The sequence below is a fragment of the Salvelinus sp. IW2-2015 genome, linkage group LG8 (genome assembly GCF_002910315.2).
Source record: "Salvelinus sp. IW2-2015 linkage group LG8, ASM291031v2, whole genome shotgun sequence".
Taxonomy (NCBI): domain Eukaryota; kingdom Metazoa; phylum Chordata; class Actinopteri; order Salmoniformes; family Salmonidae; genus Salvelinus; species Salvelinus sp. IW2-2015.
In genome coordinates this window covers 41036560-41064391 of record NC_036848.1, presented here as the reverse complement: position 1 = coordinate 41064391, position 27832 = coordinate 41036560, and the positions used below count along the sequence as shown (strand labels likewise).

The 27832-nt window shown below is 41.7% G+C and overlaps 1 protein-coding gene across 3 annotated transcripts in view; it reads right to left on the bottom strand.

The window, feature by feature from the left end:
* LOC111967939 (BAR/IMD domain-containing adapter protein 2-like 1) overlaps window positions 1–20492 on the bottom strand; it is a 43303-nt gene extending 22811 nt beyond the window's left edge. For all 3 annotated transcript variants that reach the window (XM_023993395.2, XM_023993397.2, XM_023993396.2), the window contains exons 1-3: window positions 20229–20492; window positions 18968–19043; window positions 18498–18584 (exon numbers count right to left, since the gene is read on the bottom strand). In XM_023993395.2, the coding sequence (XP_023849163.1) occupies window positions 18498–18584; window positions 18968–19043; window positions 20229–20291 (226 nt within the window). In that variant the 5' untranslated portion in view covers window positions 20292–20492. The remainder of the gene's footprint in view (window positions 1–18497; window positions 18585–18967; window positions 19044–20228) is intronic.
* Window positions 20493–27832: the final 7340 nt, after the last annotated feature.

Sequence of the window (27832 nt, the reverse complement as noted above, 5' to 3'; positions counted from 1 at the left end):
AACTTTACTTTTACTTTTGATAGGTAAGTATATTTTAGCAATTACATTTACTTTTGATTCTTAAGTATTGTAACGACCCTGGGTTTATAAGCGCGGAAATCGACTCTGCCGTTCGAGCATACTTTTGCGGCACAGTCGATAGCGTGCCGGACCTCGGGCTAGAAGGTCGAGGGTTCGAGACCTGCTCCCTGCCTGTTTCATTACAGTATATTTAAAAGCAAATACTTTTAGACTTACTCAAGTAGTATTTTACAGGGTGACTTTCACTTTTACTTGAGTCATTTTCTATGACAATTGGGTACTTTTTCACTGCCAATCAGGGGGCAGGTTCAAGGGTCAGGTCCCCCACTTGGAAAACAAAATGACTTCCATAATTCACATCTCAAAATTCATAATATACCAAATGCCTGTAGCAAAAAAAAAAAGTTGAGCATAGGCCTATTTATTTCTGCAACAACACATTCACTCAACATCACAAATTGTAAGCAAGCTAGTTACAGTGCCTCCTAAACAGATGATCGACATCGGGAACAGATGGTGGGCTATCAGCTGATCATTGACGTTGATGATTGATGTAGATCTGCAAGTTAGCTAGCTCAATTTATTTTACTGATTGTGATTTATCTTCAATGCTTGTATCAAATAATAACTTCATAATATAATACTCATAATCTACTAACTCAAGCTAGAGGCTTGTGTGGATATTTATAATGGTGGTAAGCTAGAATGTAGTCTACCTGTGTTGCTGCTGCCCTGACACACGTGCAACTCTAGAAGAAACCGATGGAGTTGGGTCAGAGGGTTGTTGATACTGCCGCTCCTCTCTATGTCTTTCTGCGTCTCTCTGCTGCATGTATCAGCCAACCAGACCAAATATTGATGATGATGTAGGTTAAATCAAGTGTTATAAAGTGTGAATCAAATATTATGCTGCTGTGGCAGTAATGTTGATATTTAAACTAGGTAGCTAGCTACACACACTCAAATGGTGACCACATCCCTCAACCCATGCATGTTTGGATACGGGGCCTGCGATCTCTATAAAGGGCAGACTGAGATAATAACACAACCCGGAGTGTGCGAGCTCCGTACAGGGCAGACCAACAGGCGCAACCAACGGACAGGGAGGGGGGTGCCGAACTTGACGACATCAAGATGACTTGCGGGCAGTGGGTTCCGAACAACAATGACAAAAAATGTATAGAAAAAAAGAAGTTTTAGTGAAATTATACCACCACCTAAAAGGGCACTTCGGAGACAGGAAGGGCAAAGGGGCATGTACTCTGCACAGGTAGAGCTCTATCTGTATATGTGCCTGACTGAGAAACACACACATCCTTTAAACCCCCTATGCTCCTTTCAGACACCTCTTTCAAAATCAATGAGATCTCTTCTTCTAGCCATGGTAGCCAAAATAATGGGCAACTGGGCATTTGTATAAATGACCTTAAGCATGATGTAATGTTTTAATTGCTTAATTAACTCAGGAAACACACCTGTGTGGAAGAACATCCTTAAAATATACTTTGTATTTACTTTATTTTGTCAGTTACCTGTACATCATATACAGTGAAGTCGGAAGTTTACATACACCTTAGCCAAATACATTTAAACTCAGTTTTTCACAATTCCTGACATTTAATCCTAGTAAAAATTCCCTGTCTTAGGTCAGTTAAGATCACCACTTTATTTTAAGAATGTGAAATGTCAGAATAATAGTAGAGAGAATGATTTATTTCAGCTTTTATTTCTTTCATCACATTCCCAGTGGGTCAGAAGTTTACATACACTCAGTTACTACTTGGTAGCATTGCCTTTCAATTGTTTAACCTAGGTCAACCGTTTCGGGTAGCCTTCCACAAGCTTCCCACAATAAGTTGTGTGAATTTTGGCCCATTCCTCCTGACAGAGCTGGTGTAACTGAGTCAGGTTTGTAGGCCTCCTTTCTCGCACACGCTTTTTCAGTTCTGCTCACAAATTTTCTATAGGATTGAGGTCAGAGCTTTGTGATGGCCACTCCAATACCTTGACTTTGTTGTCCTTAAGCCATTTTGCCACAACTTTGGAAGTATGCTTGGGGTCATCGTCCATTTGGAAGACCCATTCGTGACCAACCTTTAACTTCCTGACTGATGTCTTGAGATGTTGCTTCAATATATTCACATAATTTTCATCCCTCATGATGCCATCTATTTTGTGAAGTGCACCAGTCCCTCCTGCAAAAAAGCACCCCGACAACATGATGCTTCCACAACCGTGCTTCACGGTTGGGATGGTGTTTTTTGGCTTGCAAGCCTCCCCCTTTTTCCTCCAAACATAACGATGGTCATTATGGCCAAACAGGTCTATTTTTGTTTCATCAGACCAGAGGACATTTATCCATGTGCAGTTGCAAACCGTAGTCTGGCTTTTTTATGGCAGCTTTGGAGCAGTGGCTTCTTCCTTGGTGAGCGGCCTTTCAGGTTATGTCGATATAGGACTCGTTTTACTGTGGATGTAGATACTTTTGTACCTGTTTCCTCCAGCATCTTCACACGGTCTTTTGCTGTTGTTCTGGGATTTATTTGCACTTCTCACCAAAGTACGCTCATCTCTAGGAGACAGAACACGTCTCCTTCCTGAGCGGTATGATGGCTGTGTGGTCCCACGGTGTTTGTACTTACGTACTATTGTTTGTACAGATGATCGTGGTACCTTCAGGCGTTTGGAAATTGCTCCCAAGGATGAACCAGACTTGTGGAGGTCTACAATTTTTTTGGTGCGGTCTTGGCTGATTTCTTTTGATTTTCCCATGATGTCAAGCAAAGAGGTACTGAGTTTGAATATAGGCCTTGAAATACATCCACAGGTACACCTCCAATTGACTCAAATTATGTCAATTAGCCAATCAGAAGCTTCTAAAGCCATGACATCATTTTCTGGAATTTTCCAAGCTGTTTAAAGGCACAGTCAACTTAGTGTATGTAAACTTCTGACCCACTGGAATTGTGATAGTGAATTATGAGTGAAATAATCTGTCTGTAAACAATTGTTGGAAAAATGACTTGTGTCATGCACAAAGTAGATGTCCTAACCAACTTGCCAAAACTATAGTTTGTTAACAAGAAATATGTGGAGTGGTTGAAAAAACTAGTTTTAATGACTCCAACCTAAGTGTATGTAAACTTCCGACTTCAACTGTATCTGCGGTATACAGGTAAGGGACATCTAGCCTGGGTTCCAGTCATAGAGAAACACATTTAATCACTATTTCTGTGATACTGCTAGTCTATTTCTTCTTTAGTCAACATTGTGTTATTGTCCCGTTCGTCATAAAGATCGGACCAAGGTGCAGCGTGGTATACGTACATTCTTCTTTTATTTAAAGAAAGAACACTGCACAAACTAACCAAACAACAAAACGAACGAAACGTGAAGCTATATGAATAGTGCACACAGGCAACTAAACATAGAATAAGAACCCATGAACACAAAAGGGAAAATTGCTACCTAAATATGATCCCCAATCAGAGACAACGATAAACAGCTGCCTCTGATTGGGAACCATATCAGGCCACCATAGACATACAAATACATAGACCTACAAAACCCCTAGAACTACAAAACCCCTAGACAATACAAAAACTAGCATACCCACCCTCGTCACACCCTGACCTAACCAAAATATAAAGTAAACATAGATATCTAAGGTCAGAGCATGACAGTTATCTTATTTGGCAAGGCCAGGATATGTCAGTGGTGAATCAATGCAGAAACTTTAAGACAACCAGGCTAAAGGAAACTATTGCGTTTGAATATGTTGAGGACATCTATAACACTTTTTCCTCAAGTTGCTTGGCGGCAACAATGTCCCTGATAGCCTGGCCGGCATGGTACTGGCTGAGACTTCACGAGGAGAACAATGGGTTTTCACATCAAAGTTGTTGCATCTGTTCTTTCCCTATGCTTACACAAGCAATGTTGACTTTAGCGGTGAAGAACAAAGCTTACCAAAACGTCATGTGTATTTTATGTTTCATCAAGTCATGAGGAGTTTTTACATACTGCATGGATGACAAATGTATTTTTGACACAGTAATGTCTGAACAGTGGTAACTCAGTAGTTGCCATTGCCTGACACAGAGACAGAAAAATCCCCATTGAGAGAACCCACATTGAACGCCATAGAGGAACATGGCACAATAGCAGTCACTACAGTAAACAGAAGCAGACAATAACAGCGGGACAATTTACAGTACAGACACAGACACAACGGGGTGACATCTAGAGGTTATGTAGCCTAGCCATATTTTTTTAAATTAGTTATAATTGCATTCTATAACCACCTGCCACTAGAACCACCTAGCTACCACTAGAAGGTCTGCTTTTTACAAAATGTTATATTGTATAGTCTTAGTTTGTCATGTTTTCAAATGTTCTCTGCAAACACCTGCAACAAGTAAACCATCCACTCACTCCTATCACCTCAGTATTACTTCAGTTATAATCACAACTGCGCCTATGGGACCATATAAACAGAATCAACCCAAAACAAACTGAGCATACATACATTAGGTAAGCACGCACAAACACAAACACACACACGCACGCACGCACACACACACACAACCACACACGCACGCACGCCACGCACGCACGCACGCACGCACGCACGCACGCACGCACACACACACACACACACACACACACACACACACACACACACACACACACACACACACACCACACACACACACACACCACACACACACACAAACACACAACAAAAAGCACACACACACACACACACACACACACACACACACACCTGGTGTGATTCCAGACCTGCTGAGACAGAGCTGTACCTCTCGGGCTGCCTGCAGCTACAACAACATTGCCCTCTGAAGGTCAACAGAACGTACTGGTAAATGCTGCCATTGTACGGCAGAAGGGAGAGAGCAATGGGAGGGAGGGGGGCTCTTGGCAGGCTGTTTATACGGCACCAACAACAGCCTGCTGCAGAGTGAGAGGGCTGGTGTGTATTGAGAGGGCTTGTTTTCAAACAGGTTACAGAGTGAGAGGGCTGGTATTCGTATCGACACACACCTGCTAATTTCCTCTCTGACCTCTCTGAGAACCAACTAACGAACCACATATTCTGTCCGTATGTATAGCAGAACATGAGAAACGGTGATACTGTCAATAATGCTGAAAAAAAAACTAGATGACTTCACCAAACTGAAATTAACTTATGTTCACATGTTGATGGGTGGAGAGCAGCCGATCATTACATAAAATCTGTGGTCAAAAGTACACACATCCTCTATTGGACTAAGAGGGACTAAATGTTGAAAAACCCTCAGTTTGAAATTAATGCAGTGGCTAAATCAGGCTATCCTGCTATCACACATAATACATCTGGGTGAAGAGCATTGTGGACTATACCCTTTAGAAAGGTTAAGCATCCCATATGAATTGTCCTCTTGAGGTTGTGACTTGTTCTGACTGTCGATCCCCTACTCATCTCTCCCTCTCTCCCTCGCTATCCTTCTCCCCTCTCTTATTCCTCTCCCCCCTCTCTCTCGACCCTCTCTATCTCTCCCCCTCTCTCTTTCCCTCCCTCTCCCCCCCTCCGTCCCTGTACTCATCTCCATCGTATGCTGTGTTAACCAGGCATATGACTAGATAATGACATTTGACCCTGTAATCCTCCACATGGCTCTGGTCTTAGTCTCAGTGATCTGTGTGCTACAATGTTTAAAAACTAGGGGGGAAAGACATCTCTCTCTCTCTATCTCTTTCTTTCTAAAACATTACAAGTCATCTGTTCCTGCTGTCTCCAGATTGACCTACCCAGGAAAGGATACATAGTATTGTTCGTAATACTGTATACATAGGTCCATGTGTACATCTCTAAACATTGCTACATCTACAATATAAGAATTCATAAAACTAGCCTTATGTTCAGCGGAATTACACCCACAATAATAAAAGGCTTCACAGCTTGACTGTTTGTGTCTGTTTGTGGTGGATCATTTCTGAAACCACCCACTAATGATAATGAGACTTTTATCCCAGACTTATCACAGTCAGTCTGTCTTTAGATAGTTAATGGTGGCACCACTGGTAGAGGTCTCATTGTGATACTGTCTGGTTTTTACAGTGACTTTATAACGACTTGATCATTATTATAGAAGCATCCTAGGGTTGGGCAGGGTGTACTGTATATACCATATCCTGGGAATTTTTCCAACACTGTCAATTTTGTTTTTTATAAATTGGAATATTTGTATTTTTTAAATAATGCAGTCAACTTGTGCACTAGGTAATAGATACGTTTCTCAAGACAGTCTATTTGAGCCAGTCACATGTGTTTGTTTACAAAGAAGCACAACGAGCAAAACGGGAGTTTCATGAGGTGAGTCACTCCTGCTGCAGCGCAACTTAAGTGAGGTGATCAAGTTACGCTTGTATGAAATTTACTACACTACCAATGTCTGCCTGCTATATATCTTCTAACTATTAAGTTAACTATCGAAGATGTGCCAAATAAATTCACTGCAGCAGGGTTTTGCTAACTTGCTGATGTTAGCAAAGTAGCTGACGTTAGCGTGCAAGATAAAGCTTCTTGGTAACAGCAGCAGAGACAATCCCTTCCTTTGTTAAGATCTCTGCTGTCTAATATTTGTTTTGTGTGTGAGGCAAACTGTGTTTTGAGATAGCTACTTGCATAACTTTAAGCAGGATTGTCTTAGTAGTTAAGGTTAGCATGCACCCGTTAGCATTTACCTAGCATCCGCTATGGGAATTGCTTAACACTTGTTAGCATTTTGCATTTGTTAACTGATATTTTTGGGTCTTTTTTTACGTTCAAATTTTTTGAGGCTGGTAATACAGTATATCCTGAGATGGCACCGTCATGGAATGAAGGTATGGAAATATGGATCCTGCCCAACCTTACATCCTGACACCTCTGTGTTATAGCCTTTTTTGTTTAATGGTGGTGTTGACAGCACATAAAACTAAGCCTGTCACCTTTCACATTCTTATCAGGTGATGTGGTTTATGAACGATGTAGGCCTCTGCCAAAAGAATACCTGCCATTTTCTCATAAGTGTAATAAGGAAACATTGTGAGCAAATTCTTAATCTTATTCGATGACGAATTACAATACATTTCAACAGGTGATCTGTTCAGGTTATTCATATGTACCAGTTTTATTACTACAGTGCCTTCAGAAAGTATTCATAGCCCATGACTTATTCCACATTTTGTTGTGCTACAACCTGAATTCAGAATTGATTAAATCTTTTTTTCCCCACACATCTACACACAATTCCCCATAATGATGAAGTGAAAACATGTTTTAGAATTGTTTGCAAACTTATTGAAAATGAAATACAGAAATATCTAATTTACGTAAGTATTCCCACCGCTGAGTCAATATTTTGTAGAAGCATCTTTGGCATCGATTACAGCTGTGAGTCTTTCTGGGTAAGTCTCTTAAGAGTTTTCCACACCTGGATTGTGCAACATTAGCCCATTAGTCAAAACTGTAACTCGGCCACTCAGGAATATATAGTCTTCTTGGTAAGCAACTCCAGTGTAGCTATGGCCTTGTGTTTTAGGTTATTGTCCTGCTGAAAGGTAAATTTGAAAAACTCCCGAATCGTTAACAATTACAAGCATACCCATAACATGATGCAGCCACCACTATGCTTGAAAATATGGAGAGTGGTACTCAGTCATGTGTTGTATTGGATTTGTCCCAAACATAACACTTTGTATTCAGCACAAAAAGTTAATTGCTTTGCCACATTTTTTTTGTATTACTTTACTGCCTTGTTGCAAACAGGAGGCATGTTTTGGAATATTTTTATTCTGTAAAGGCTTCTTTTCACTCATCCAAATTGTAATGAATAACTTCACCATGCTCAAAGGGACATTTTCAAAAACATAATTCCACTTATTATGGAGTATATATGTGTAGGTCAGTGACAAAAAATCTCAATGTAATCAACTTTAAATGTAGGCTGTAACACAACAAAACGTGGTCAAGGTGTGAGAATACTTTCTGAAGGTCACTGTATACTACTATACTATTAATTAGTATTGGAGTTAACTAAAACCGTTGTATCTATGGCTGACTGAGCTAGGTGTGGTTACCTCATGCACAGTGACCAAAGCAGTGACATTTGAACTTTGAGATCGTAACTCTGCACTTTGAGATAGTCCTCACTCTCATAAAACAATAATGATAAATCTTACAGGGTTCATTATAGAACATGTCACAGCATGAGTCTGACGCCATATGAACAACACCTATTTGAGTCACGGCCAATGATATTGCAATCTTGAAGCCACACATTCCAATGGCAGGAAGGGAGAGTCAGTGTTTTGATGTTGCCATGGTTGGAAGTCTTCGTTCTCTGATATTACTTGGATATGAATCAGACATCAGTGGCACTCAGCTCAGGACGTTAGCGATAACATGCCCCCACCCACCCACCCACACACACACCCACACACACACACACACAACACATCACAACACCACAACACACACACACACACACACACACACACACACACACACACACACACACACACACACACACACACACACACACACACCACAAACACACACACACACACAACACACACACAAACTCCTATGGTACCGATGCTGCTGAACCTTGACTGAACTAATGGAAGGCTAAAAGCTGACCAGAATCCTCCAGGGAACCCATCCATGGAGGACATGAGTTTAGAGACTGTTTCTTTAGAAACTGGATTTAGAAGTATAATTTTTTTTTTGCAAGGACATAGGAGGAGATTAAGAAACACCAAATTCCATAATTTGGCACTTGTTAAGTGATGTGTCACAAGATAGGTGGGAGAGTAATTTCCCAGGAGGATGTATCACATCATAATATAATACATCAGATTTCTGTGTGTTGTACTATAGATGCAATGGCACCAAGCAGTTCAACAACAGTAGTAAACTCACTTCAAATGGAAAGGCCACAAACACACCATCAGGAAAATGTCCGAAAATCAACATTTGGCTTCACTGTGCCCATGCATAAAATGTACAAATAAAAACCAGATTGTTCTTTGAAGATTGGGGTAATGGAGGGGGAAAAACACCCATATTATGAAAAGTTTGGATTTAACAGATGCTGGATAGAGCAAGGGTGTGTGGGGCAAGGGAGGATGTGTGGGGTCAGGGTGGTCATGGGATTGCTTGGTGAGCGAAAGGAGCGTGACAGAGTGGAGAGCCTAAGGCATCATGGGTGAATGAGCAGCCAGCCAATGGCTGGCCCTGGCTGCCTACCGTTCTCCCTATGAAGTGTTCACTTGCTCACTTGTCTTCATGAAGTGTGCAGTCCCTCTCATAGATTTAAATGCTTTAGATAGATTGGTGAAAGCATGGATTCCAAGGACGGTGGAAGTTGTTTGCGCACCTTTAAAGTTCAGATGGGCTACATAGAATAAGAACTGTAATCTGGACATGGACTGTAAGCCTATAACCTCTAACATGTGGATAAATACAATATTAACTCCTGCACAATTAAGTATTTCATGCAGTAAAATGTTGTCTCAGGAACAGTATGATTTATTTATTTCAGCATCGCTTGAGAGAATGCGAATGCACAGTTAGGGCCTGCAATCTTTTTCAGCGATTGACAGTTACATAAAAGCTGACAGTATTTCAACAACATAAATTAATCCTAGACTAACTGAAATCTTATCAGAAACATGTTTGATAATTTTCCCAGCTTTTAGTTTCCTTAAAACCAGTCAAACTGATGTCATTTGGACATTTTGCACAGGAGGAATCTTGCGTTTTCTCCAGGCCCCTAGACGTCCTCGCTCCGCAAGAGAAACAGAATGAAAGAAAACTTTACTGATATCAGATTATTGATGCATTCATTCCATCGATTTATGACATTATTTGGTAAGCACCGCTTTAGGTAGTGGGCGTGGCCAATGGCTCTCCTCTTGGCCGCAGAGACTAAATCTAGCTGTTTTAAAGCTAGTTTCCTAAAATTCTACATATTTTGTCATGGGGCTGAGTGAAACATTTTAGTTTGATAGCAAATGCAATCAATTTTGTCATGAGACTGAGAGGAAAATTGCAGTTTCAAAGCTAATTTCCTGCAATTCTACAGACTCAAACATTATAACAAAATCAATGGGGGCCAAATGCCATGACATTTTTTAACATTTTGATTCTCCCTGACCGTCTATTTTTTTTATTTGGGTGATTCCTAGTTCTCAAAGATGATATTTATTTCAAATATATTGCTCCAATATATGTTTTTTACATACTTATTCGTATATACTACATGACCATAAGTATGTGGACACCTGCTCGTCGAACATCTCATTCCAAAACCAGCATATAGAGGGAGAAAAAAAAAATATATATATATACAGTACCAGTCAAAAGTTTGGACACACCTACTCAAGGGTTTTTCTTTATTTTTAGTATTTAGTAATTTTTTGATTAATAGTGAAGACGTCAAAACTATGAAATAACACATATAGAATAATGTATTAACCAATAAAGTGTTAAACAAATCAAAATACATTTTAGATTTTAGATTCTTGAGAAGAAGAAAAAGTTTTCTCATTTTATTCAACTGTTACAGTACCATGCACCTGCAAAGTGATAGCTCAGATGTGCGAGTGACTTTTGAATGTTATATTTTAGATTCTTCAAAGTAGCCATTGTTGATGACAGCTTTGCACACTCTTGGCATTCTATCAACCAGCTACATGAGGAATGCTTTTCCAACAGTCTTGAAGGAGTTCCCAAATATGCTGAGCACTTGTTGGCTGCTTTTCCTTCACTCTGCGGTCCAACTCATCACAAACGATCTCAATTGGGTTGAGGCCGGGTGATTGTGGAGACCAGATCATCTGATGGATCACTCCATCACTCTCCTTCTTGGTCAAATAGCCCTTACACAGCCTGGAGGTGTGTTGGGTCATTGTCCTGTTGAACAACAACTGATAGTCCCACTAAGCGCAAACCAGATGGGATGGCGTATTGTTGCAGAATGCTGTGGTAGCCATGCTGGTAAAGTGTGCCTTGAATTCTAAATAAATCACTGACCGTGTCACCAGCAAAGCAACTTCACACCTCCTCCTCCATGCTTCATGTTGAGAACCACACATTCGGAGATCATCTGTTCACCTACTCCGTGTCTCAGTTGGAACCAAAAATCTCAAATTTGGAGTCATCAGACCCAAAAATGTATTTCCACCGGTCGAATGTCCATTGCTCGTGTTTCTTGGCCCAAGCCTTCTTATTGGTGTCCTTTAGTAGTGGTTTCTTTGCAGCAATTAGAACATGGAGTCTCCTCTGAACAGTTGATGTTGAGGTGTGTCTGTTACTCTGTTTCATCATAGCGCTTGATGGTTTTTGCAACTGCACTTGAAGAAACTTTCTAAGTTCTTGACATTTTCCGTATTGACTGACCTTCATGTCTTAAAGTGATGATGGACTGTCATTTCTCTTTGCTTTTTTGAGCTGTTCTTGCCATAATATGGACTTGGTCTTTACCAAATAGGGCTATCTTCTGTATACCACCCCTACCTTGTCCCAACAAAACTGATAGGCTCAAACGCATTAAGAAGGAAAGAAATTCCACAAATTAACTTTTAACAAGGTACACCTGTTAATTGAAATGTATTCCAGGTGACTACCTCATGAAGCTGGTTGAGAGAATGCCAAGCGTGTGCAAAGCTGTCATCAATTTGTTTAACAGTTTTTTTTGTTATACATGATTCCATTAGTGTTATTTGATAGTTTTGATTTCGTCACTATTACTTTACAATGTAGAAAAAAGTTAAAATAAAGAAAAACCCTGGAATGTGTAGCTGTGTACAAACTTTTGACTGGTACTGTATATATACAGTGCATTTGGAAGGTATTCAGACCCCTTGACCTTTTCGACATTTTCTTACGTTACAGCCTTATTCTAAAATGTATAAAAAAAAAAAACATCTCATGAATCTACACAAAATACCCCCTTATGACAAAGCTAAAACAGGGTTTTAGAAATGTTTGTAAATATAAATATAAATAAATAAAATATATGAAATACCTTATTTACATAAGTATTCAGACCCTTTGCTATAAGACTCGAAATTGAGCTCAGGTGCATCCTGTTTCCGTTGACCACCTTGAGATGTTTCTACAACTTGATTGGAGTCCACCTGTGGTAAATTCAATTGATTGGACATGATTTGGAAGGCATACACCTGTCTATATAAGGTCAAACAGTTGACACTGCATGTCAGAGCAAAAACCAAGCCATGAGGTCGAAGGAATTGTCCGTAGAGCTCCAAGACAGGATTGTGTCATGGCACAGATATGGGGAAGGGTACCAAAACATTTCTGTAGCATTGAAGGTCCCCAAGAACACAGTGGGCTCCATGATTCTTAAATGGAAGAAGTTTGGAACCACCAAACTCCCATCCCTCTGTGTAGATGGGAGAACCTTCCAGAAGGACAACCATCTCTACAGCACTCCACCAATTAGGCCTTTGTGGTAGAGTGGCCAGATGGAAGCCACTCCTTAGTAAAAGGCACATCACAGCTCGCTTGGAGTTTGCCAAAAAGCACCTAAAGGACTCTCAGGCCATGAGAGACAAGATTCTCTGGTCTGATGAAACCAAGATTGAACACTTTGGCCAGAATGCCAAGTGTCACGTCTGGAGGAAACTTGGCACCATCCCTACGGTGAAGCACGGTGGTGGCAGCATCATGCTGTGGGGATGTTTTTCAGCGGCAGAGACTGGCAGACTAGTCAGGATCGAGGGAAAGATGAACAGAGCAAAGTACAGAGAGATCCTACATGAAAACCTGCTCCAGAGCACTCAGGACCTCATACTGGGGCAAACGTTCACATTCCAACAGGACAACAACCCTAAGCTCACAGCCAAGACAATGCAGGAGTGGCTTCGGGACAAGTCTCTGAATGTCCTTGAGTGGCCCAGCCAGAACCGGGACTTGAACATCTCTGGAGAGACCTGAAAATAGCTGTGCAGTGACACTCCCCATCCAACCTGACAGAGCTTGAGAGGATGTACAGTACAGAGAAGAATGGGAGAAACTCCCCAAATGCAGCTTGATGAGGAAAAATAACAATTTATTCAATTTTAGAATAAGTCTGTAACGTAACAAAATGTGGAAAAGGTACTTTCTGAATGCACTGTACATGTGTGTGTGACGCAGCTAAACGCATATAGGGGAAACACTGCACTTTGAAAAGTAAACACATTATTTGACATTCTACAAGCACATGACTGATGGAGGACTGATATGAGATTGTTGTGACCATGCTAGTTCATTATTTCCCTCACCCCAAAAAATGAATTTCCCTATGTAACGGATGTGAAATGGCTAGCTAGTTAGCGGTGGTGCGCGCTAAGAGCGTTTCAATCGGTTACGTCACTCGCTTTGAGACCTTGAAGTATTGGTTCCCCTTGCTCTGCAAGGGCCGCGGCCTTTGTGGAGCGATGGGTAACGATGCTTCGTGGGTGTCAGTTGTTGATGTGTGCAGAGGGTCCCTGGTTCGCGCCCGGGTATGGGCGAGGGGACGGACGTAAAGTTAAACTGTTACATTGATGCTGTTGACCCGGATCACTGGTTGCTGCGGGAAAAGGAGGAGGTCGAAAGGGGGGTGAGTGTAACGAATGTGAAATGGCTAGCTAGTTAGCGGTGGTGCGCGCTAATAGCGTTTCAATCGGTTACGTCACTCGCTTTGAGACCTTGAAGTAGTGGTTCCCCTTGCTCTGCAAGGGCCGCGGCTTTTGTGGAGCGATGGGTAACGATGCTTCATGGGTGACTGTTGTTGATGTAGTGGTTCCCCTTGCTCTGCAAGGGCCGTGGCTTTTGTGGAGCGATGGGTAACGATGCTTCGTGGGTGACTGTTGTTGATGTGTGCAGAGGGTCCCTGGTTCGCGCCCGTGTCGGGGCGAGGGGACGGTCTAAAGTTATACTGTTACACCTACACATACTATAAACCAGTTGGAGATATTTTATGATAGCAGAGATGTTAAAAAACTAGCCATAAAGTAGTATTACAGTATATGTAAAGTATGTACCTTGTGATGAGAGATATGTTTCTCACCACAATCAGATCTTTCCATGACACTGAATGCCAGGAAGGAGACTGGCAGTCTGGGCTCCCTCACGGATTCTTTCTGCCCCTGTTGTTTGCAGAGCCAGGTCATTCTACTGCTCTTTTCCCTTGAGCCACAATGGAGTAAATAGAACCACCCCATTAACTTGAGCTGGAATGGAGTCATGGACTGTACTTAGAATTCTATGAATACCTCCTATTGAGTTGAGGAAAGTTGGTGATAGACTACATAAAAAGATGTCAGATAGTCTGTTTAAAGTTATTTCATTTAGATTTCACACATCTAAAACATCTGAAAGCCCAGCAGTTTTATTTGAAGTGAAAGCACTCAGGAATGTCTCTCAGAGGTTATCAGTCGATGCTGTCATTTTCAAAAAATGCTAAGTCATTAAGCGATTAACTGATTGTTCTCTCTGTTAACAACACCACTTACCTTTCACAATGTCACAGCACCAACCAGGAGGTCACACAGGCCTGTCATAAAGCAGAATGGAGCTTACATATTGTGTAGATATGGTCCCTTATTGGTTATCTATCATTATTAGTGCCTGAATTATTTATTGACTACATGGCCAAACAAGGGAAAACCCTAGTTGCAGCCTATAAGTAGGGCCAGAGTTCATCCTGGTCAGGTCACGTGGTCGAGAAAAACACAGGATCCTACACCTATCATTGTAAAAAGGCTATGGATCCAAAGATTGCTTTTTTTTCATCCAAAAAGGATGTACATACTAATCTGTATGACAAAATACAGACTCAGGGATTTGTTTGAAACCTGAGAGGGTGAAAATATGTTTGAAACCTGAGATGAAAGCTGAGACAACATGAGATTACATGGGCTTCTGTGGGTAGTTAGTTAGAAGTGATGTGGATCATCTACTACTGTACTATTACTACAGGGTATTTAAAGCTGCAATATGTCACTTTTGGGCGACCAGACCAAATTCACATAGAAATGTGTTTTATACTAGATCTGTCATTCTCATTGAAAGCAAGTCTAAGAAGTGATAGATATGTTTTATGTGCGCTACTTATGCTTCCTGTTCTTAAGTTTTGTTTTTGCATCTTTTACTTTTGATTTCATACAGCAGCTTCAAACCAAAGACAGTACAGTATGAAGATAGGCTAAAACTGCTTCTCCAATAGAAATCTCTGATCACACTTGTAGGCGATGTCATTTTGTCTCTCACGAGGTTGGAGTAATAACATGTTCAACTAACTATGTAAGACATTGGCTCAAATCTAGGTTGTGCCTTTAGATTTCGACAAAATTAACAACTAAGGAGGAATTTTTCGTTTCTTTCACTGACTTCTCGAACCCCAAACCCGGCATGGTCTGTTTGGTCTGTTTCGCAAGCATTTCCGGAAGTCTTGCGATGTTGCTTCTCTGGGTTTAGAAACTGTGTTCAAACAGCTGAAAATACAATATATTTGGTTATGGAAATGATATTTCACAGCGGTTTTGATTGTACAATGATTCGCAACACCATATTTGCTTGTTTTGCCACAAACTGGAATTAAGCATTATGTATTAGAATTTTTTAATAGCCATTCTACGTACAGTACCAGTCAACAGTTTGGACACACCTAATCATTCAAGGGTTTTTGGTGTGTTCAAACTCTTGACTGGTACTGTATATACGATGTGCCAAACTCACTGACGGATGCAGATGCTGCTCTATTACACTACTCTATTTAGCGACTGATTGAAATTACATTTCATCACCTAAAACCCATACAAAGCATTTATAAGAGGAAGGGTTACTCATAGCAATATGTTAATGGATTTTATCAATATGAGTCATTGTGAAGTAAATTCAGAGCCAGAGGTAACTTTTGCAGTCACACTGTGACATCTGGCTTGGTTTACTAGTATAACTTGAAGCATGAAAATGTTCAAGCATGAAAATGTTCCCAAAATATATATATATATCTAACAAGGGGTCACACTCAAAATGTTACAAAAATCCATCAACATCCTCATCTCTAGCTCTGGCCCCTCAACCTCTATCTTGACAACAATACAAGCTTCCCACTGGGCACAGACGTCAGTTCAACGTTTCGTTTTGATTTACATTTGGTTGAGTTGGATTTAGGTTCAAAGTTGGGTGAAATTTTTTCCCCAAACCATTACATTAAATTTTTTTGGTTGAAATGACATGAAACCACGTTGATTCAACCAGTTTTTGCTCAGTGTGTTTACTCTGGACCCCTGAGAGGAGACGAGGAGAGAAGGGCAGCAGATGGAGGGATAGATAGATAGAAAGAGGGATATGATGGTGGGAATACAGTCTTCCTCTGTCAGTCTGTTTGTTCTGTGTGTTTGCTGCCCTACTCTGTGTAACACGTGAGAGAATCCACACCGTCTCACTGAATGTGGCCAGTCTCGCTGTGGCCAGTCGGAGCAGCAGAGTAGGAACCATACAAATAGAGTAGGAACAGCTCCTGACATAGAATTCAAAACGTTTCGAACGCTGGTGTTCCATTTTGGAATGTTAGATTAAGTTGGCCAGAAGCACAAACTGATCTGCTACCAGGCTAAGAATGTTCTATATGATAGTATTCACACGAGAGGTCTTCTTGGGTCCAAAAAGTTACACGTGTTCCAAAATGGACCCAGGGCTTTCCTCCCCAGACCCTACCGAATAAATGTATGTTTTAATATGGAGACGCGGTCCGAATGGACCCGAGGCTAATCAGATCAGGCCCCATATAGACATGGTCGGGTCTCCATATAGACATGAGTGGCTCGAGGAGGAGGAAGAGCGAGACAGCAGCAACCAAGCCAACTCGCACTAGTTAGTATAACTTCTAGCTGCCAAAGCTAGGTTATTTATCATCCAATCTGGGTCGTTGAAACATATCCTTGTCAATTAACTTTTAATTCCGTCATTTTAATTCCATCTTCTATTGATCTTTTAGCTTGCTTGCAATGACACACACAGAGCCAGAGGCTAGTGCAGTTTTGATGACTTGTGATTACCCGACAAAAACAACAAGCTACACGCGCCTATCTCATGAAAAGCCGCAGCAGTATAAATTAGACAATTTTCTCTCTCTTTCTACTGCAGCAGTCACATTCGGGTCCTTACTGGCAAATCAGTTCTAATTACACATACCCGAGACCTGTGACAATCAAATCAGTTCCGAACCCGGATCCAAGGGTCAACTACAGAATTTCTGTCAGAGGTGTAATTCTGTTTTCATTCAAAATGAAAAGCTGAAATGTCTTGAGTCAATAAGTATTCAACCCCTTTGTTATGGGAAGCCTAGTTCCCATAAGTTCAGGAGTAAAAATGTGCTTAACAAGTCACATAATAAGTTGCATGGACTCCGTGTGCAATAATAGTGTTTAACATTATTTTTGAATGACTACCTAATCTCTGTACCCCACACATACAATTATCTGTACAGTCCCTCAGAATTTCAAACACAGATTAAACCCCAAAGACCAGGTAGGTTTTCCTATGCCTCACAAAGAAGGACACCTATTGGTAGATGAGTAAAAAAAAAGCAGACGTTGAATATCCCTTTGAAGTTATTGTTATTATTGAAGTTATTAATTACACTTTGGATGGTGTATCAAAACACCCAGTCACTACAAAGATACAGGCGTCCTTCCTAACTCAGTTACCGGAGAGGAAGAAACTGCTCAGCTATTCCTTATATTAAGCAAACCAGACTGGACGATTTTCTTGTTTTTTTATTTACGGATTGCCAGGGGCACACTCCAACACTCAGACTTAATTTAGAAACAAAGCATGTGTTTTTAGTGAGTCCGCCAGATCAGATGAAGTAGGGATGACCAGGGGTGTTTTCTTGATAAGTGTGTGAATTGGACCATTTTCCTGTCTTGCTAAGTATTCGAAATGTAACAAGTTCTTTTGGATGTCCGGGAAAATGTATGGAGTAAAAAGTACATTATTTTCTTTCGGAATGTAGTGGAGTAAAAGTAAAAGTTGTCAAACATATAAATTGTAAAGTAAAGTACAGATGCCCCCAAAAAACAAATGAAGTAGTACTTTAAACTATTTTTGCTTAATTACTTTACACCACTGATAGGAAGCTACTTAATGGATCATAAAAACATAGACCTGGGAGAATAGGTCACCTCAATAATGGGTGGTGAGTCACCACAGAGAGAAGGAATAACAACCTGTATATAGTACTAATGACAGTTTCATTACAGTGTGTGAGTGTGTGAGGGTGTGTATCTCTCTGTGTGTGTGTGTGTGTGTGTGTGTGTGTGTGTGTGTGTGTGTGTGTGTGCGTGTGCGTGTGCGTGTGTGTGTGCGTGTGTGTGTGTGTGTCTGTGTGTGTGTGTGTGTCTGTGTGTCTGTGTGTGTGAGAACTTACCTAATTCTCTGGAGACCGGGGACACGGAAGCAGTCTCTCCTATCTTTGACACAGCGTCAAAGTACGCCTTCCCAGCAAGAGTCATCGCTGTGAGGAGACAAACAAAATAATCATATGAATGGATCTCACCAACACCTACATGATACCCTATTCAGACCCTTGTGCTAGCCATGCCTGTGTCTGAAACCACAGTGTAAAAGACACTGTGGTTTCAGAGACATCTAATTCACTTATGTCCAAATATTGGGATGATAAATCACATTTTGTTCATACTGTATAACCCTTGTTTATAACAACATTTGTCATAAGATGCTTGACAGTAATCCGGCTTAGATCCCCAAAGAGCAAGCAGCAGCACAGTGGCAAATGGCAAGGAAAAACTCCCTAGAAGGAAGAAACCTTGAGAGGAACCAGACTCAGACCCATCCTCCTCTGGCTGTACTGGGTAGAAAACATTAACATGTTCTTACCGGCTACAGATTTCTCATAGTTCTTCCCCAGATTGACCAGGTTCCTCAGACCTGGGTTGAACTGCTCCATCACATTCTGCAAGCGAGAGAGGGGGACGGGGGGTCAAAGAGAGAGAGAGGGGAGAGAATGAACTACAGCAGGGAGGACACAGACGAGAAAAACAAACTACAGAACAATCAAAGACCTGTTTATTCTTGGCCAGGGACTGAGTGTGACTATTATTGAAATTGTTTGTTTAAACAACACTATTTTTATACCAATGTCCAGTGGGAAAACTTACTTTTTTATTAACAATGGCCAATTCTCTTGTGGATTATATACACAGAAACCAATAATAAGCCAATACATAAACCACATACATGATTGTCTTAATGTCATCATAAATAAAGGTTTCAATGTTTATGTGTTAATTCTATAAATAACACCAAGCTGAAATAAAACATTTTAATCATTAACATGATCCTTTACACTTTACAGCTATGTGCGACACAAAGTCCGACACAAAGTATTTGCAGCAGCAGGCTAGGGTGAACCAAACCCAATCCCCCTCCTATTCAAATGGCCCACAATAAAATGCTGTTCAGGACTGGAGTCCCTGTTTAAATTCCCCAGGCACACCCTCAATAGAACAATGAACTGCCAGGTATGTTAGGCCTGCTTGCACCCAGCCAGAGAGAGAGAGAGAGAGAGAAAGGGGGGGGGGGGGAAACAGAGAGAAACAGGTTTCTCTTCACTCTTCTCTTCAGCTGAAACTGTGGCAGGTCCTAAACTGCATGTATAATTCATTAAACTGACACTTTCGACTTCACCTGCGGAGTACTGGACAGGTGGGGCTGTTGGGGCATGAGATATTATTGCCTTATGTGCACCATATTGCCTTATAATTGATGAACTAACAATACGAAACAGATGATTGGTCAAATTTGAAGTTGACAAATTACAAATATATTGTTTGTTTTTTTCAGTTGAGAGACAAAGGTACTTTGTAGGCTACTTCACTGCGTTTTGCGTTCAACAAATCACCGGCAGTTTACACGTGCGCTCATGATACGCACTGTGCAAATGTATGCCCATATTATGGAATGGGTATATGTATCTCCTATAATAACTGTGTGTCCTAATCTGAAGCTAATTGGAGCCTACTGCTATTGCCAAAGGCGACGATGGACAATGGCCAAATGGAAACCCTGTTATTATGTAGTCAAGGTCATGGTGGAGAAATGGGGAGCTATGATGACGAGGGGAAAAAAGCCTGCTTACCTTGTATGTACTTTCGGTCAGTTTATTCACATCGTCATGATCCAGAGACATGTTGGCAGTCATTTCTCAGTCTCTACAAGATGGAACAAAAAAACTAAACCAAAGCCAATCACTCGAAGTCTATATAATTCCTTTCAAATCCAAGGGTGGGCTGTTTAGTTGTTCCAGGAGTAGTTTACAATTGAGAGCAGAAGCGCAACTGTGCACCGGTGGCCAAACAAACCCGCATCAACCGCTGCGCTGCCTGAACTGAGACTGTCAAACTTCACGGTGTGTGTGTGTGTGTGTGTGTGTGTGTGTGTGTGGGAGGGGCGGGAGACAGAAAAGGTAGTATCCGTGACGTCACTGCTTTAGTCAAGCTCTTTCGGTGCTGTGCTTTCAGATGGATCAACTCGGTATTGGCAACAGGGGTTGGTCGCTCAGTCACTCCCTATGGCTCACTCTCCCGGGGCGGTTCTGTTATCGCATTCGGAAGCATTTAAATGACAATAGGCTTATTTTAAAATCAGGGTGAACCACCCCTGGTTTAGCTGCTTCTGCAAAAGCTAATGGGGACCCATATAAATAAACAAACAATACTTTAAAATCAATTAACTCCCCCATTTGGCCATCGGCATTAGTCTCATGTAAACATCCCTACAGAAAAAAACATGATTTCACATGTGAAAACGTGTTTTTGGAACACTTGACATGTGGTCACGTGAAATTCATGTGGTTCTTCCATGAGGGATCTTTTCAGCTTAATTATGTTGTGGTTCATTGCTGTTGTTATCGAATCAAAATCAAATCAAAGTTTATTGGTTGCATAGACAGATTTGCAGATCTTATCGCAGATGCAGCGAAATGCTTGTGTTTCTAGCTCCAACAGCGCAGTAATAATACCTCGAAAACAATACAAAAGTAAAAAGAAAGAAATGACAAAATATCAGAACAAGCAATGTCAGAGTCCGGAATATACAGTTGAAGTCGGAAGTTTACATACACCTTAGCCAAATACATTTAACTCCGTTTTTCACAATTCCTGACATTTAATCTCAGTAGAAATTCCCAGTTTTAGGTCAGTTAGGATCACCACATTATTTTAAGAATGTGAAATGTCAGAATAATAGTAGAAAGAATGATTTATTTCAGCTTTTACTTCTTTCATCACATTCCCAGTGGATCAGAAGTTTCCATACACTCAATTAGTATTTGGTAGCATTACCTTTTAATTGTTTAACTTGGGTCAAACGTTTCGGCTAGCCTTCCACAAGCTTCCCACAATAAGTTGGGTGAATTTTTGGCCCATTCTTCCTGACAGAGCTGGTGTAACTGAGTCAGGTTTGTAGGTCTCCTTGCTCGCGCACACTTTTTCAGTTCTGCCCACAAATTTGCTATAGGATTGAGGTCAGGGCCATTTTGACACAACTTTGGAAGTATGCTTGGGGTCATTGTCCATTTGGAAGACCCATTTGTGACCAAGCTTTAACTTCCAGACTGATGTCTTGAGATCAATATATCCACATAATTTCCCTTCCTAATGATGCCATCTATTTTGTGAAGTGCACCAGTCCCTCCTGCAGCAAAGCACCCCCACAACATGATGCTGCCACCCCCTTGCTTCACGGTTGGGATGGTGTTCTTCGGCTTGCAAGCCTCCCCCTTTTACCTCCAAACATAACGGTCGTCATTATGGCCAAACAGTTCTATTTTTGTTTCATCAGACCAGAAGACATTTCTCCAAAAAGTACAATCTTTGTCCCCATGTGCAGTTGTAAACCTTAGTCTGGCTTTTTTATGGCGGTTTTGGAGCCGTGCTCCCAAGGATGAACCAGACTTGTGGAGGTCCACAAATTTGGCTTTTAATGATGAGGCTTTTAATGATTTATTTTGATTTTCCCATGATGTCAAGCAAAGAGGCACTGAGTTTGAAGGTAGGCCTTGAAATACATGCACAGGTACACCTCCAATTGACTCAAATGATGTCAATTAGCCTATCAGAAGCTTCTAAAGTCATGACATCGTTTTCTGGAATTTTCCAAGCTGTTTAAAGGCACAGTCAACTTAGTGCATGTAAACTTCTGACCCACTGGAATTGTGATACAGTGAATTGTAAGTGAAATAATCTGTCTGTAAACAATTGTTGGAAAAATTACTTGTGTCATGCACAATGTAGATGTCCTAACCGACTTGCCAAAACTTATGTTTGTTAACAAGAAATGTGTGGAGTGGTTGAAAAACGAGTTTTAATGACTCCAACCTAAGTGTATGTAAACTTCCAACTTCAACTGTATATATATACACTGCTCAAAAAAATAAAGGGAACACTTAAACAACACAATGTAACTCCAAGTCAATCACACTTCTGTGAAATCAAACTGTCCGCACCACTGATTGACAATAAATTTCACATGCTGTTGTGCAAATGGAATAGACAAAAGGTGGAAATTATAGGCAATTAGCAAGACACCCCCAAAAAGGAGTGATTCTGCAGGTGGTGACCACAGACAACTTCTCAGTTCCTATGCTTCCTGGCTGATGTTTTGGTCACTTTTGAATGCTGGCGGTGCTCTCACTCTAGTGGTAGCATGAGACGGAGTCTACAACCCACACAAGTGGCTCAGGTAGTGCAGCTCATCCAGGATGGCACATCAATGCGAGCTGTGGCAAAAAGGTTTGCTGTGTCTTGTCAGCGTAGTGTCCAGAGCATGGAGGCGCTACCAGGAGACAGGCCAGTACATCAGGAGACGTGGAGGAGGCCGTATGGGGGCAAAACACCAGCAGCAAGACCGCTACCTCCGCCTTTGTGCAAGGAGGTGCACTGCCAGAGCCCTGCAAAATGACTCCAGCAGGCCACACAATGTGCATGTGTCTGCTCAAACGGTCAGAACAGACTCCATGAGGGTGGTATGAGGGCCCGACGTCCACAGGTGGGGTTGTGCTTACAGCCCAGCACCGTGCAGGATGTTTGGCATTTGCCAGAGAACACCAAGATTGGCAAATTCGCCACTGGCACCCTGTGCTCTTCACAGATGAAAGCAGGTTCACACTGAGCATATGAGCACATGTGACAGACGTGACAGAGTCTGGAGAGCCGTGGAGAACGTTCTGCGCCTGCAACATCCTCCAGCATGACCGGTTTGGCGGTGGGTCAGTCTGGTGTGGGGTGGCATTTCTTTGTGGGGCCGCACAGCCCTCCATGTGCTCGCCAGAGGTAGCCTGACTGCCATTAGTTACTGAGATGAGATCCTCAGACCCCTTGTGAGACATATGCTGACACATGCACATTTGTGGCCTGCTGGAGGTCATTTTGCAGGGCTCTGGCAGTGCACCTCCTTGCACAAAGGCGGAGTAGCGGTCCTTGCTGCTGGGTTGTTGCCCTCCTACGGCCTCCTCCACGTCTCCTGATGCACTGGCCTGTCTCCTGGTAGCGCCTCCATGCTCTGGACACTACGCTGACAGACACAGCAAACCTTTTTGCCACAGCTCGCATTGATGTGCCATCCTGGATGAACTGCCACTCCTGAGCCACTTGTGTGGGTTGTAGACCTCCGTCTCATGCTACCACTAGAGTGAGAGCACCGCCAGCATTCAAAAGTGACCAAAACATCAGCCAGGAAGCATAGGAACTGAGAAGTTGTCTGTGGTCACCACCTGCAGAATCACTCCTTTTTTGGGGGTGTCTTGCTAATTGCCTATAATTTCCACCTTTTGTCTATTCCATTTGCACAACAGCATGTGAAATATATTGTCAATCAGTGTTGCTTCCTAAGTGGACAGTTTGATTTCATATAAGTGTGATTGACTTGGAGTTACATTGTGTTGTTTAAGTGTTCCCTTTATTTTTTTGAGCAGTGTATATACTGCAGGCCACTGCAGTAAACAAAATTCACTGTCAGGTTCGTGGAACCATTCCTAGACACTCCTAGCCTTGTGGCATGGGCATTATCCTGCTGAAAAAATCTATTCGCAGATGGATACACTGCTGCCATGAAGGGATGCACCTGTTTGGCAATGATGTTCAGATAGTATTCAAACATTGAGGTATTCAAACGTTGCTCCAAGGGGCCCAATATGTGTCATTATTTTCAAGGGGCCCAATATGTGCCATGAAAACAGACCCCACACCATCCCATGATCACCATCAGCCTGCAATGTTGATGCGGCATGATGGATGCATGTACTCATGTGGTTTCCTCCATACCCTAGTCCTCCCATTAGCCTGAAACAGCAGGAACCAGGATTCATCAGTCCAGGCAATGTTTTTCCAATTCTCCAGTGTCCAGTATTTTCCTTCCTTAACCCACTGTAACCGCAGTTTCTTGTTTTTGTTGAATGAAGTGGAATTCTGTAAGGTTGTTGGCTGCCATATCGCATTTGTGTCAAGGTTGGAAGAGCTGTGCATTAGTTTATGGGTCTTAGGGCACCAATGTTGTAGTGGACTGTCAGTTGACTAACTGTAGCTTGTCTGTTGCTACCCACAATTCGTTTCAGCCTCCTTTGTCCTCTTTCATTAGTGACCCGTTTACAGCCTGCGGGTGGCTGGATGTCCTTTGGGTGGTGGACCATTCTTGACAGACAGGAAACTGTTGATCGTGGAAAACCCAGCAGTGTTGTAGTTCTTGACACACTCAAACCGGTGCACCTTGCACATACTAACATACCCTGTTCAAAGGCTCTTAAATATTTTGTCTTGCCCATTCACCCTCTAAATGGCACACACACAATCCATGTCTCAATTGTCTCAAGGCTTAAAAATCCTTCTTTAACCTGTTTCCTCCCCTTCATATACACTGATTGAAGTCGATTTAACAGATGACGTCAATAGGGATCATAGCTTTCACCTGGATTTACCTGGTAAGTCTATGTCATGGAAAGAGCAGATGTTCCAGTGAATAATGGTGTGTATAGACACTATGGACAGTATATTAATTATAGTATATTAATAGTATATTAATTGAAAAGGTGTGTTCAGCAGTAGTGATATAGGATGATCCATGACTAGAAAACAGTATATACTATACATATAAAGTGGGTAAAACAGTATGTAAACATTATTAAAGTGACGAGTGTTCAATGACTGTATAGGCCAAAGCAGTCTCTAAGGTAAGGGTAGAGTACTGGGTGGTAACCGGCTAGTAACAGTGACTAAGGTTCCGGGCAGGGTATTGGGCGGAGGCCGACTAGTGGTGACTGTTTAACAGTCTGATGGCCTGGAGATAGAAGCTGTTCATCAGTCTCTCGGTCCCAGCTTTGATGCACCCACACTGTCTCCTCCTTCTAGATCAGGGGTGGGCAAATCCAGTCCTCGGGAGCCTGATTGGTGCCACACTTTTTCTCAATCCCTAGCAAACACAGCTGATGAATCAAATTGCATTCTAAAGTGAAGATCATGATTAGGTGATTATTGGAGTCAGGTGTGTTAGCTCGGGCTGGGGCAAAACTGTGACACCAATCAGGCCCCAGAGGACTGGAATTGCCCACCGCTGTTCGAGATGGTAGCGGGGTGAAAAGGCCATTGCTCTGGTGGCTGTGGTCCTTGATGATCTTCTAGGTCTTTCTGTGACTCCGGGTGCAGTAGATTTGTATTTATTAAGGATCCCCATTAGCTGCTGCAAAGGTAGCAGCTACTCTTTCTGGGGTCCAGCAACATTAAGGCAGTCATACATATTTTAAAATATTACATTACATTACATACCGTAACACTTCTCACAACAAATTAAGTGTGTGCCCTCAGGCCACTGCTCTACTATCACATACAGTGGGGCAAAAAAGTATTTAGTCAGCCACCAATTGTGCAAGTTCTCCCACTTAAAAAGATGAGAGAGGCCTGTAATTGTCATCATAGGTACACTTCAACTATGACAGACGAAATGAGAAAAAAAAATCCAGAAAATCACATTGTAGGATTTTTAATGAATTTATTTGCAAATTATGGTGGAAAATAAGTATTTGGTCAATAACAAAAGTTTATCTCAATACTTTGTTATATACCCTTTGTTGGCAATGACAGAGGTCAAACGTTTTCTGTAAGTCTTCACAAGGTTTTCACACACTGTTGCTGGTATTTTGGCCCATTCCTCCATGTAGATCTCCTCTAGAGCAGTGATGTTTTGGGGCTGTTGCTGGGCAGCCTCCCATAGTCTGTTCCTGACTTGGGGACTGTGAAGAGACCTCTGGTGGCATGTCTTGTGGGGTATGTATGGGTGTCCGAGCTGTGTGTTAGTAGTTTAAACAGACACCTCGGTGCATTCAGCATGTCAACACTTCTTACAAAAACAAGTAGTGATGAAGTCAATCTCTCCTCCACTTTGAGCAATGAGAAATGTACATGCATATTATTAATGTTTGCTCTCCGTGTACATTTAAGAGCCAGCCTGCTGCTCTGTTCTGAGCCAATTGTTATTTTCCGAGGTCCCTCTTTGTGGCACCTGACCACACGACTGAATGTTAGTCTAGGTGCGACAAAACTAAGGCCTGTAGGACCTGCCTTGCTGATAGTGTTGATAAAAAGGCAGAGCAGGATTTTATTATGGACAGACTTCTCCCAATCTTAGCTACTGTTGTATCAAAATGTTTTGGCAATGACAGTTTACAATCCAGGGTGACTACAAGCAGTTTAGTCTCCTCAACTTACTCAATTTCCACATGATTTATTACAATATTTAGTTGAGGTTTAGAGTTTAGTGAGTGATTTGTCCCAAATACAATGCTTTTAGTCTTTTTTATATATTTAGGACAAACTAATTCCTTGCCACCCATTCTGAAACTGTTGCAGTGATTTCACTCACTGTAGTAGCTGATGTGTATAGTGTTGAGTCATCATTACTCAAAGCCAGTGGCATGTCATTAGTAAAGATTGAAACAATTAAGGGGCTTAGACAGCTGCCCTGGGGAATTCCTGATTCTACCTGGATTATGTTGGAGAGGCATCCATTACAGAACACCCTCTGTGTTTTGTTAGACAGGTAACTCTTTATCCACAATTTTGCAGGGGGTGTAAAGCCAAAACACCTTTTTCCATCAGTAGACAATGATCGATAATGTCAAAAGCCGCACTGAAGTCGAACAAAACAGCTCCCACAATCTATTTATCATCAATTTCGCTCAGCCAATGATCAGTCATTTGTGTAAGTGCCATGCTTGTTGAATGTCCTTCCCTACAAATGTGCTGAAAGTCTGTTGTCAATTTGTTGTCAATCTCGTCAAACACAATTTTTTCCAAAAGTTTACTAAGGGTTGGTAACAGGCTGATTGGTTGGCTATTTGAGCCAGTAAAGGGGGCTTTACTATTCTTGGATAGCGGAATTAATTTTTGCTTCCCTCCAGGCCTGAGGGCACACACTTTCTAGTAGGCTTAGATTGAAGATATTGCAAATAGGAGTGGCAATATCATCTGCTATTATCCTCAGTCATTTTCCATCCAAGTTGTCAGACCCCGGTGGCTTGTCATTGTTGATAGACAAAAAAATTATAATCTCTTCCACACTCACTTTACGGGAATCAAAATTATAATGCCTGTCTTTCATAATTTCAGTTATACTTGGATGTATAGTGTCAGCATTTGTTGCTGGCATGTCATGCCTAAGTTTCCTAACCTTGCCAATGAAAAAATCATCAAAGTA